General features: G+C 44.2%; 1 protein-coding gene across 1 annotated transcript in view; it reads right to left on the reverse strand.

Annotated features, from left to right (window-relative positions):
* HMCN1 (hemicentin 1) overlaps window positions 1–13,886 on the reverse strand; it is a 1,072,905-nt gene that overhangs the window by 130,695 nt on the left and 928,324 nt on the right. The window contains exon 92 of the mRNA XM_085601687.1: window positions 5,581–5,751. Within this exon, the coding sequence (XP_085457813.1) occupies window positions 5,581–5,751 (171 nt within the window). The remainder of the gene's footprint in view (window positions 1–5,580; window positions 5,752–13,886) is intronic.

Here is a 13,886-nt window from a genome sequence, read left to right on the forward strand (position 1 = left end):
TGCCTGCCACACTGTGCATGGTTTTAAAGAGAGGTTTCTTGGGTATCCCCACAGGCCCCAACCGGAGGCCTCAGGGTGAAGGGGGGCCTGCTAAGGGCCCCCATAGTCAGTTTCCGACAGCCGTTCTGTGTCGGACTGACCGATTCGGAAAGGCTATCTGAATCTGACATCGTAATACGTCAGTAAGAAATGTGGTCCGTAGAGCTGTACAATTCAGCTTTGACCGACTCGGAATCTCCGAATGCTGGTCAGAACCAATTTGGACTGACCGAACAGTTACCTTTCCATCGTAATCGGTCGGACGGAAATGTTTCGGAGTCAGTCGGAAATAGAGGTTCCGACATGGTTTAGGAGAATCCGACTGCCATTCGGACTTTCCGACTGACATCGTAATGAGGCCCTATGTGTCAACAAAATCCTCTCGATATGGGCCATATGTTTTCTGTAAGTGCACTGCTTTCTCTAACCACCCTCTCCTCCCCGCTGGCTGGCATACAGCGCTGCTTGTTCTAATGGGTGCACTTTCTAAATGCTCACACCCTGCCTCAACTCAACAAGCTCGCCTTCTAAGGATCGAAGCACTTTGTTTTATTAAAAAAAAAAAGGAACAAGCCTCACTGAGCGCTTTAATGGGAGCAGGGAAATTCAGGGCTAGACTAGTCGGCAGACAGTTCCTGCTCCTCCGTTGCTGCCTCTTGGGCTCTGTGGCACAGCCATTGGAGGAGGGGGCAGGGGTGGGGCAGGGATGGAACTGGGGTCGCTTGTATCTCCTTTGCAGCTCCATTCTGCTAATCCCTTCCTTAACTTTCCAGAGGCTTCAGAGACAGACCAGCTGGCTGAGACACTCTGGGTACTCAGCAAGTCTGTATTATTTTGCAAAATTTCTTCTGTCAGCCTGATAATTCATAAATGCATTTAATAATTAACAAGCTGACAAAAGAAATGCTGCAAAATGAAACCGACTCACTCAGTAACCAAGAGTGTCCAGCCGGTCTGCCTCTGGAAAGTTTTTAAGGCAGCTCTAATCACAGTGCCTCCGGCAGGGCCCGGAACTTGAAGACGAATTGTCTGTTGAGTGCAGGAAGCACAGAGCACTGTCAGTTAAAAAAAAGAAACATTGAACAAGCAGTTAACAACAAAAAACATTCAGGACTAAAAGTAACAATATACCATCTCACCTCACATGCAGGCTTTAATCAAATCTGTTAGAAATCCCTTGTGTTGCACTGCACACTGTCGTTTTTTAACCTCTTTAGAGGTTCCTTTCCACACTGACCATTTTGTTTCCCTTTTTGCTACCAATTGCACCCTAATACTACCATACTAGTGGTAAATATAAACTCTTATTTCTTCAGTTTTAATTTTGATGACTTAGAAGGTCCCAAAGGCGAGACCTATTGGCTATGCCAATGCTTGTTAATAATGGTATCCTTGGATTAAAAGCAGTGGTGGATGCGTAGCGCGTAACTAATGACCTCTCACATCCTTTATATAGGTCGACATGTTTCACCCATAATGTCTATGCTGCTCCTCAATGGGTCAGTGTTTCTTTTCTCAGGACTAAATTCAAGTGCGTGCTAAGAAATGCATTAGACTCACAGTGCGTAACTTATGGTTTTTGTATTACTCCAGTTGAGTTTTTATCAGTAGTGTCTTACAACATGGATACTCTGCAGGGGCGAGCTCTGTTGTCACTCATTTGTCAAGGGTGATCCACCTGTGTCCAACCCTACAATGAGTCCTCCAGAGGTAAGATATGGAGCTCTGGAGGCCGCAGCGTAGGTTTGGACATGGGTGATCACCCCTACGCATCCACCACTGCTTTTAATCCTTGTCCAAAGGTAGCATTATTTAAAAGTACACCACATTGGTGGGTACCCCACCAGACAATTTTAATTCACCTCCTTGTCTCATTTGAGATTTTAAAAAAACAGAAAAATCCAGCTCCACTGTACTCAGGTGTTGAAGCACACCCTGGTGTCTCGGGTAGGATCCCAATGATGAAGCATGCCACCAACAAGGTTGTAGGGTACGGGGTATTTTAAAAAACCTTAAAGGTGTTTTTCCACACCTAGTGTGAGGGATATCTCTAAGGAACTTGGTAGCCTGCTTGCTTCTCTTTGATTGAACAAACATTTGGGTGCACAAAAAATAAAGGAAACAATTTGGCTTCAGGAGACAAAATATATTGACATTAACAACTTGGCACGGAGAGCTTCCATCAATATCCACCCCACATTGTAAGTTATTCCAGCATTATTTTAGTTAGTGGTTGTGTTTCTGCCTGTGACAACATGTGTGCCTGTTCATATAAGATCTACTCTATGACTATCTGGAATTGTGCATGAGACCGCCAACATTCTGCGACTTGCTGCCTTGATATCCTCCTTAAACTTTGGGCAGCAGTGAAAATTATTTGTAACTTTGCCCACAGCAATGTTACTGGTTCTATTACTTGATCAGTGTCCCTCTTGAAATATTCTGGGATGGTGCACACTAGCCAGAGCCTTTGTCTTGGAGTGGACAACACTACCCCAGTGCTTGATGGAGGCCTGAAAACATGGTGCTCACTAGAGGCAGTAGGCAAAGTATATTTTGGTGTAACAGAAAAACATCTCTACCTTTTCCTTGTTTCTCCCCATGAGGTTACAGTCAGCATAGGCCTGCAATGAATTTACTGAGTAATGATTATTGAAAGGATGCTTTGTAAAGGTTGGGGAAACTATTTATCTGGAAACATTTGCAAGGAGAGGCTCAGGACAGGTTTATTACAAAAAGCGTCATCTGTTTGTTGGAAAATATATGAGTTCCACATAGACCATGTCACAATTTTATCCTGGGCCTTAGAGTGGAAGATTAACAGCCTGTGACTGTTGTTCTACTATCACTGGTGATAACTCATTGCCCAGAGCAGGGCTTTCAATCCCACATCTAACCAGGAGAGGGAGAGGCTGTATGTGTCAAATGTTCCAAACCGCAATGAGTTTCACGCTTACAAAATAGGCAATGCCTAAAGATCAAATGCATTCTTTAAGACTAAAATCAATAACTACAATGACATAATGTGGGCACATGTGGTTTTCAGCTACTTTGGCTCATGACAGAAAAAACACTCGGGAAATTATTCTTTTATATTTCCTGATTTTAGCTAACAGACAATTTATGAGTTATAGATTGTATGTCTTCTTTATCAGAAAAGCACACAGCTTTAAAATCACCCCTCCCCCTTACAACAATACATTTTGCTTCAAATAATGTTGCATTCAATATTCAAATTCTATCTAATGGAGAGCTTGCTAGACCAGTGGGTGTGCAATAAGAGCCAGCGCCTTCAGATGTTTTCCTGTCCTCTTGTGAAAGTGCTCATGGAGTGATTTATGTTTTTAATATCCCACCTCAGGAAAATCACCCAAAGACTAAGGTTTGATGTTCTCAGAGTGAGAGGACCGTGTGTGACTTGGACTTGATTTAAGGACAGCAATGGCTTTGCCAAAGATGAATAGAATGAACAACTGTTCAAGAGTGAAGAAGAAACCAGTTAACTCGCTTGCCCTCATCTCTTCTCAAAAATAGCTACAGGACTACGAAACAGGAGTCTTATTGATTGATTTCATCATGTGGGTACGGTTTAATTGACAACTGTCTATGCTAATAACATTGTAAATGTAACTGGATTTCCAGAGCTTTTACTACCCCTGATGAGATGTTAAAACACTTTACGGTGAGTAGCACGCTACTCCGAAACCCTAGGTTAGTGATTAAGCTAGTGCTTATTATTGGTTATTGTGATTAGTCATGTTCTCTCAAGAACAAATTGCATGCATTTACTCCGGACACTTCGTGATATATTAATACCAAGTAGGTGTGATTATTAGTGCGAGATATGTGGTTTCAGGTAAATGGTTGGTGAGATTGATGGGTTGGCAGAGACAATGTAAATGTTAGATTACTGGGATAGTATTTTAAAGAGGAGAGGTTGTGATTTATGAAATAAGGTATCAGCCAATTGCAGAACTACAATAAGTAGGATTAAGGCAGACAGGTGTGCAACTGAGAGGAGGCTATACTCTGAAATAGAAGATATGCAGAGAATGAAAAGCAAGAGGAGGGTCACTCTCAAGAAAGAAAGTATGCCAATGTAAATATTATTCTGCATGGTTTTAGGGGTATTGTGAGAGAAAATTTTCTGAGATACCAAACTATTGAAAAATATAAGCTGTGGAAGGAAACAACATTATACATAGTGCTTTACATCTAGGGCTTGAACTTCTGATTCCGAGGGTAAACATTTAAGCATTTAGGCCCTGATTGCGATGTTGGTCAGCATTGCCTCTGACCGACATCGCTGCGGATGGGGAACCGACCGACCTCAGGTCAGCGGTTCCAACACCGCAATTAGGAAACTCAATGGGAGCTTGTGCGGCGGGGCGAAACTGGCCACAGCACAAGCTCCCATTGCAAAATTGAAGTTTTTAAACATCCCTGCACTGTGTGGCAGGCACAATGAAGTGCCTGCCACATGATGCAGGGATGTGAAGGGGTACACAATAGGTGCCCCCCCAGGGCCACATGCGGAGTGCCAGTGGAAAGGGGGCCCTGCTAGGGGCCCCCAAAGACACTTTCTGACAACAGTTCCATGTCGGAGAGGCCGACATGGAACTGCAGTCAGAAAGTGGCATCATAATCCTGACGTCGGAAACACAGTCCTTAAGGTATTATGAGGACTTTACGATTGGCCAATGGGCTCTTTGAGCCCGTCAGAACACAGACAGGTTCCCCGAACGGATTAAACTCCGACCACCATCATTGTAATATGGCTGTCGGAGTTTAAACCTACAATGTCAATCGGAAAGCCTCCGACGAGCGGTCGGACATTTCTGACCGACGTTGTACTTAGGCCCTAAAAATCCATGCCTGCAGTGTGCCAAGTCTAGGTCAGCCCTTTTAAACAAAGTTTAAACAAAACGTGCTACAGGGTCTGTACACTGCACAAGGGGAGTAGGAACAAAAAAAAGGCTTAATTTAAAGATTTTTCTTCTCTATTCTGTAAACTACATTTATTTTCACTCACTCACTAAACATTAGTCGTGAGCTGTGAGTGTCTTACCAATGCACAGTCAGATTTATACCCTGTTTTGTCACCTAATCCCATTCAAGTGCATGTTGTGTATGTTTGTGTGTGTGACTATTGTAGTAAATGCATTGTATGTATAAGTGAAGCAGACTGATGAAGGCCTGTGGATTCCATTTTGAACACCCCAGGCCTGTTCCTGTGCACAAATTTGGGGAGATGTTGTTGTCCCAGTCAGGTGAAGTGCATCAGGATGCAGGAGGGAGGAGACCTAGACAGTGACATGAGGACAGAGGCGACAAGGCTCCTCTTGAAATTCACTTAGGTCCTTGTTGTGGCACTACCACTTGGTGAATGGAGGAGGTGAAAGGGGGTGCAGTCTGTTGTTCAGAATGATAAGGGCCTTTTGGGTAAAACCACCCTTTTTTCTATTTTCTGATAACTGTATTGTGGCTGTGCATATTCATAGCCATTGATGAAAAGACGCAGAGTGTCAACAATGGGCTTACCAGGACACAGTTCAACATTGCACCTCTGTATCTGTGTGTCAGCACCCATGCATGCTCTGCCACCACTGGCTGGGCGAGGGTTGTCACAAGTACGATATCGCCTCATCTGTCCACCGTTGCAGGTTCGGCTGCAAGAACCCCAGGCAATCCAAGGGCCCCAGTTACCATGAACTGCAAAAGATTGAAAAGGTATTCAGAACTCTTACTGTTATCGAGAAGCACACAAGTATTAATAAGATGGGGATGAAATTTGTATAAAAAATTTAGTTAAAACATATGTGTCTCATTATTAACTTGTAAGAATTTTTACTCCTTGTCAAATAACATTTTTTAGATATCAAACAAGCTTACATTCATGTTTTTTGTTTTCCACTCACTGCTTCCTTTACATTCACCAAAGCCAATGTAACTACAATGATTAGAGATATAACGGTATTTCCAACTCTTGAGAGTTTAGTCAGTTCAGAGACCTAGGTCTGTCTAACACAAAAGTAGCTTTAGGTTATTTGGAGGTCTTAATTAAAGAAACAAGAATAAGACTAGTGAAAGGCTTTTAATTTTCTTTTTTATATATATTTATTAGTAGAGAGTAGCAGCATGGTTAAAAAAACTGTTATTACAGCTTTACAGGTTAATATATGTGAGAATTTCATACATTTAATATAAATTCCATGTACATTTTATGTACACATAAAAAGACCACACAATTGAACAGATGGATAAGATACCATAAAACAACGAGTAAAAGCACGTAAGAGGGAGCTGTATATGATGAGTGATAGTATTCTCCTGCAGCTTGTTCACAGCAATCCTAACAAGACAGCAGGACTGGTCAACCCTCTCTCAGCCGTCCAAAGCAAGACAGTCCCTCCCACCTCTACGCCTTGTGAGCCACCTGCTCATTGGAGCCAAGATCTTACGACCTCTCCTGCTGGGGCGCCTGCCCTTACAATTATATAAAGTTCTTTCGAAGATTGTATATGGCAAGAAGTCGGCCCAGCCAGGCCTGATAGGTGGGGGGCTCAACATCCTTCCACTGTGTAGCGATAAGCACCCAGGCAACAGCGATCACAATAAAAGTGAAGTTCTTCTGGGAGATATCAAGTTGCACATTGTTGTCATAACCTAAAAACAGTAGTGGGGTTATGCTGACCCTTCTACCCAGTGCCTCATGCAAAAACTCCTCGGTCCCTTATATTAAGAGTGACAACTTTCCACAGTTAAAAAACATATGTATCAGGTCGGCTGGCCCTTGAGCACACCTAGGGAATTTATCATCCTCCCTCCTGCCCCAACTAAAAAGCTTAGCCGGAGTAAAATAAAGGTTAAAAATAGTTTGATAGTGCGGAGCTTTTAAGTTGGCGGAGAGAAAGGTTTTAGAGCCTAGTGCAATTGACGTGTATATATCAAAGTTGCGATCTCCCAATTTCCTAGCCCAGTTGGCTTCAACCTTCTCTAAGTCATCGGGAATTCTATCCACTAAGATTTTATAGATATGTTTTATCCGGATTGGGGGCAGGTAGCCGCTTCCAGGAGTGGGATTTTGTTTAGGAAGAACTTTTCGGTCTTAAGTGGGGTTAAAAAGCTAGTGATCTGAATATACTTAAAAATTTGATCCTCAGTTACTCCATGCCCCTGCCACAGGTCTGGGAACAAACAAATTTGATTGGCCCGGTATAGCTCCCCTATTCTAGTTATGCCCTTTAGTTCCCATTGCCTACCCATCGCGTCACAGGTCATTGCGGGAAACAGGGGGGATCGCCAAAGAGGTGTATATCTTTTGTAGGTGGGTATCTGCATGAGTTTCATCACTTTAGACCACACTTTCCAGATCGCTATCACACACTTAAACTGCGTTTTCTTGTAGTAGCTGGCCTCGACTTGTCTAAGAAGCATACCGCGCGGCGATCTGCCCATGGCCAGCTCATATATAGTGGGGTTAGCTCCTGGTCACTAATGCTCTAGCCAGCATTTTTTGATGAAAACAACCCCGACATCTATTTTAGGAAGAGTGCATAGTAATAGCATACCAAGTTGGGAGCCGCCCACCCTCAACGTTCTTGCGGTAGAGTTTATAGCTTCAGAGATCGCCAAATTTTCGTGTATCTCCAGATGAAATTAATAAAGATAGAATCTAGTTTCTTTAAAAATTGGCCTTCAATCTCGAGGGGGATGGAGCAGAACAGATACAAGATCTTAGGGAGAATAATCATTTGAAGAACATTGCATCTTCCTATTATCGAAAGATGGAGCCTATCCATACGTTTTAAATCCCAAAATCCATACTAATCTTATTTAGCATTTGGCTCAAATTTATTGACCATATAAAGCTGACCCTACTGCTAACCCTGACCCCAAAGTAAACTGCTGCGTCAAGCCTTCGGGGACCCGAGAACAGAGTACTGGAGTTACAAACAATCTGAGTTTTCTCTGCATTCAATAGATATCCTGATTTCCGGCCATATTCCCCAGCCAACCTTTCTGTTTCTAGCATCGCAGTCACAATGGCAATGTCACGGCGTATGCCATTACCTTAGTGTGAAATCTGCTAATACATATTGGCTTTATTATCCGGTTTTGAAGGATTTGCTGGATAAACATAACGATATATAGGGAAAACAAAAATGGGGAACAGAGGCAACCCTGCCTTGTCCCTCTGGCGAGCTAAATACGGCCTGACTCCTGGCCCATAATTTGTAAGTTGGCGTAGGGTCTAAAATACATTGCACGTATAGCTGTTATAAGACCCGGGACAAACCCATTTTGCGCCAGGATTCCCCGAAGGTACTGCCAGGACACTCGGTCAAAGGCCTTTTCTGCATCCAGGAGGATCGTGGCCATCATCTCTCCTAATGCTTCGGCTATGGCACGCCTGATATGATCGGTGGTGCCTCTACCGGGTATAAAGCCATGTTGCCAGGGAGAGACTAGGTGAGCTATGATCCTACCTAACTGAGACGCTAACATTTTGGAAATGTAGCTTGTCATCTGAATTGATAATTGAGATAGGCCAGTAGGACGCCGGATTGTCTGAGGGCTTAACTTTTTTTTTTTAAATGACTATATCCGTTCCTTGCCAGGAGTCCGGGGGAATCCCACTATGCTGTTCCCCTATGAACAGATCTAGGATTAGGGGAGTTATCTCCACCTGTAATACCTTATATAATTCTAACAAAATTCTATCAGGGCCTGCCGCTTTTCCTGAGGCCTTAGAGTGTAGGGCATTTACAACTTCCTCCACTGTAATATCCGCCTCCAACTTCTGCCTCATCTCTTCGTTGACCCCTGGTGAGTCCCCCATAGAACTTTCAATCTAATTAGAAGAAAAGGGGCTAAGATTATCCTGACGGTATAGGTCCTGATAGAAACATTCAAATACTTTGATAATATCTTTTGAACTTGTAGCATACTGTCCATCCTGTAATTTAATTCCAGAGATATTATTCCTGGTTAGCTTCTGCCTTGTACTGAGCGCTAAGAGCTTACCCACAGATTCTCCATATTCATAACTTTCATTTTTATGTGCCTGATAACCTGCAGCGCTCCTCCTGTTATAATAGCTACTAATTTCAGTTTCAGCAATCACTATTTCTTGCTGCAGTGCTGATTCCGTCACCTGTTGGTTTTGGCTGATTGCTTGCATATGCTCCTTTTCTAAAGCCGCCAGCCTCCCAGAGTGGCCATTAGTTTCGTCCTTTTCAATCTCCTGATCTTTCAGACAAAACTAATGACCTCACCTCTTAAACCAACCATAAAACTATCACAGGCCATGCCATGTGAACCACTATTCAAATCCAAAATACACCTGAGCACACCCAGTTGTTGTATCTATGATCCATAGGTATATTTGAAACCTGAGCACAGTATCATTTAATAAGTTACTCAAATGTCCTTTTACACAATAGAATAAAATCTTCAATCAGGTCCTTTTGCAGAATTTTAATTGTCAAGAAACATGCAGAACAACAGCAGCTGATGCACGTTTCGCCCCCCCCCCACCCCCCGGGCTTTTTCAAGGCTGCAGAAAGATATATATAAATCATTTTTATTTTAAAAAACATTTGTGACCATCTCAAGTCACAATTTTGCTTAAATCCTATGAATGCCCCTTAAATAACACTTCAAAAGCAATTTCAATTTCAGATGTAAGTATCATATAAACATATCTAATGCCACAGCCTGTTTTTATTGTGCTTAAAGCTAGTGAAATTTAAAAAATATACTATACCATTCAAATAAATTTAATTTAAACAGGGACAGAATATGATTATGAGGCAGATGCAACCAGAACTAACTCATACTAATAACATCCTGTTAACATACTGTTGTTGGCACAATGAATCGGTGGTCTTCCTCTCAAAATAAGTTTACCACTCCTTATGGATTGTGCTTGTCCCTGTTTAATTAAAATTTATTTGAATGGTATATAATATATTTTTTAAATATCACTAACTTTAAGCATAATCAAAACAGGCTGTGGCATTAGATATGTTTATATGATACTTACATCTGAAATTGAAATTGCTTTTGAAGTGTTATTTAAGGGGCATTCATAGGATTTAAGCAAAATTGTGACTTGAGATGGTCACAAATGTTTTTAAAATAAATGATTTGTATATATCTTTCTGCAGCCTTGAAAAAGCCCGAGGGGGCGAAACGTGCGTCGGCTGCTGTTGTTCTGCATGTTTCTTGACAATTAAAATTCTGCAAAAGCACCTGATTGAAGATTTTGTTCTATTGTTTAAAAGGACATTTGAGTAACTTATTAAATGATACTGTGCTCAGGTTTCAAATATACCTATGGATCATAGATACAACAACTGGGTGTGCTCAGGTGTATTTTGGATTTGAATGTTGCTCTAGGACTCTCAGTTCTAGCGCTATTTTACCCTGATGGGTGGGTATTGTTAACACCAATGGAGCACCCTTAAAAGATAAACAAAAGTGAAATAGAATGATGCCGAATAGACTGTTTTGAATGGATGTGCAGATCCTAAAGCAAATACCCATAAAGCTTCTGATTGAATGATGTGAACCACTATATCGGTTTGCATCAAAATACTGTACCACCCACTGTCTAATATGTTGGACAAAAGAAACATTGGAAAGCAATTTTCTATCGAATTTCCACTTGGACCGAACCTGGACATCCGTATGTATCGCCCAATCTAAGATTAACGGGTTGTGGTCAGAAAGCAATTAAGGTAGCTTCTTGATTCCCACTTCATTGAGCATAGAGGAGGAAACCAAGAAGTAATCTAGCCTAACATACTTCCTATGAGGACATGAAAAGTAAGTAAATCCTGGGTGAGTGGGGTTCTTGGCTGACACATCGACTAAGTCATAGCTGGTTTTTAGGGCAGCCAAGGCGTTGTAACCTAGTTGCTTCCTTCCATAATATTTAAGCATTTGATCCCTGCTCAGCTCCTGATTTATATCCAGGTCCCCACAAATAACTAACGGATCTGGCCAGGATGCCCACTCAACTTCTAGGTTGTTGAAAATTTATGGGTCATCCCGGTTTGATCCATAGATAGTGAAAACTGTCAACCCCAGCTGCAGCGACACAATCGCCCATCCATCCCACTTGTCCTTTAATAATCGTTTTGCAGGGCCAATATTATTTCTAAGATGAATGGCGATCCCCCTTATGGTGAAGGTTTGAGTGAAAAACGGTACCAAGGTGTAACCTTTAATCATCAGTGTATCCCACTTCACCCATGGGATATGTGTTTCCTGTAGACAGATTATTTTGGCCCCTTGAGATCTTAAAGCCTTGGCCACCCTTGCACGTTTAATCCTATCATTTAAACCCTCCACATTGATTGTGCATATACTTACCTTACCCATTCCCAAAAAAGAGGCTGTCCCTCCTTATACTCTCAGATACCTTCACCAGTTGATTCTTCTCACATACCATGTTTTGCTCTCTCTCCAGTTTTACGACCCTTTTTCTGTGCCCTACACCTAGTGTGCCCCTTCCCCTGCTCCTCTCCCCCCTCTTCTCCCTAGTTTTACCCTGTCCTCCATACAGTGTGTCTTTCACCCCCTCCCTACCTACCCAGCGCCGACAAGCTGCCAGACTGAATTCAGTCTGAGATGATGAGCGCAGCTCCCTAACCAGCATTACAACCGTATCTCAGCTGACTTCTCATGGCAGCAACCATGCCAGCCAGAAGAAAACAAGCATTGGCATAGCCAATAGGTCTCGCTTTTGGGACCTTATAAGTATTTAGTTATGCAGCACAATATCCTTGGTGCAACAACATCAACTGTTGCATGGCTAAACACTTCTAACGTCCCAAAGGTGAGACCTATTGGCTATGCCAATGCTTGTTGACTCGTGTAACTGCCTAGAAACAGCCTAATGGGAGGTGGGTGGGGAGGTGGGGGAGAAAGAAGAAGCGGCGATCTTCTCAGTGGGGGGTTTGTACTGCAATTAAGGAGAGACTGCCCTGGAGCTATTGCACAGCCTTATCTGTTTCAAAGTTGGCAGCTCTGGTCATTACACCACATCCTCTCCGGGAGAAGTCACTTCCATTGTCCCTGCTTTTGGTGTGAGGGCCCTAAGGGGTAACTGAGGCACCGAGTGTGCAGCTACTACCTCACACGCAGGGCGACATAGAAAGGACCTCATTCTAGTATTACCCCCCCCCCCCAGCTCAGGTCCAGAATGTGGAGGTGAGCTGGCCACCCCTACGTTTTATTGCCCTGAGCCTTAGGAAGAGAGTAGTGGGGCCTATCAGTCTTATCGGGGGTCGTCTGATAGGGCAAGGCCTCTGTGGTAAGTGACATACTTTATCCACAAACAGCGTCAATGTCAATTATTACGTCGTATGCACTATATTGTTATTGTAATTTCCATGGGTCCGCACATCCTCAAAGGGCCAGGGGGTGCAATGCTGTGTAAGGGCGCAAGGCATCACAGACGATTTTGCAGGAAGCCCTGTACAGCTATCGCAGTCCGACTCCAAATTGTAATTTTGAAAGCCCGAGCCAGGGGACACGGGTAAGCCCCTCCGCTCCACATCTCATGGACCAAACACGAACAGCCCTTTAAAGGCCTCTTGTGAGCTGCTCTGAGGCCTGTTAGTCCTGGAATTTAGTAATAACCCCCCTCCGCCCAATTATCTGGTGAATAATTAAGAATGTGAAGTAGATAAAGAATGTGCGGCACCTGCCCCAAACTTCAAAGGCCCAGCTGGGCCCAGCCCCTGGGGGTGGGGGCAGTGGGGGGAGACAGCGAGGGGAGCAGAGACACAGGCTGCCCGGCACTTCAAAGCCCGGCTCAGCATGCCCTCCCCAGGGCCCTGTCACTCAGGCTCTGGGCACCCAATTCAAAGGGACTGGGGCGGCACGGTTTCCTTTGGGAGGAAGACATGAGGAAGAGGAAAGGGATGGGGGAAAACACGACCGAGGAGAGAGAGAAAAGGAAGGGCACACGGGACACAAAGGAGACACCGAGAAGAGATGGGTAGAAGCAGGGAGGTGGGAATGGACCGGAAGAAGAGGGGCAGAGACCTCAAGGGCGACTCCCCACGCTCTGAACTCTCACGTTAAAAAACACGTGAGCTGTAGGTCTATCCTCCCGTGGCGACGGCCAGCAGTACCTAAAGCAGATGAGTGGGGCCTGTGCTTTACATGGGCATGCACTGTCAAGTACCGAGTACCCGCACTTCCTACGTTTGAAAGAACGAGCCCCGTCACTTCTCTGAAGTGGTGCAATACATTAGCGCTCCACTACGTTTGGCTACAGCCGCGCTCACTGTACAGACAGTACATCACGTACATATCTGCAGCGAACAGGCACTCTAGGACAGTGGGTACTGGCACTTCTATATTTCCATTTCAGGCAGTGTTAAAGATGGCGGGGGGCAATAGGAGAGCGAGAATGATGGAGTGGGGGAGCAAGCACGTCTCTCATTTGAGATCAGTGCTCCGACTCAATGACTGTGCCCGGGAGACAGAAAGAGCCAACGTCCAGGGAGCGCACATTCGTAGGCGAGAGGAGGGAGGGATGAGCGGGGTCAGTGCAGAGCTGACGCTCGCTCCGAGGTGAGTGTTGTGAGCGAGTTCTGGCATCAGAGTGACCCCAGGCCTGAAGCGAGAGTGGGTTAAGAACCAGAGGCGGGAGTCGAGGAACAGACGTACCTCCCCGGGGTGCAAGCACGTGGTCATGGCGAGTGTGCTCTGGGAGGGCGGCTTTGGGAGGCAATGGCTGTAGGTCAGTAAATAACCTGGGGTGGGAGAGCCCCGCAGTGACTGCAGACAGTATCCACATGGAGAATGCCCTCTGGTCAGGAGTG

The sequence above is a fragment of the Triturus cristatus genome, chromosome 4_2, assembly GCF_964204655.1.
Source record: "Triturus cristatus chromosome 4_2, aTriCri1.1, whole genome shotgun sequence".
NCBI lineage: Eukaryota > Metazoa > Chordata > Amphibia > Caudata > Salamandridae > Triturus > Triturus cristatus.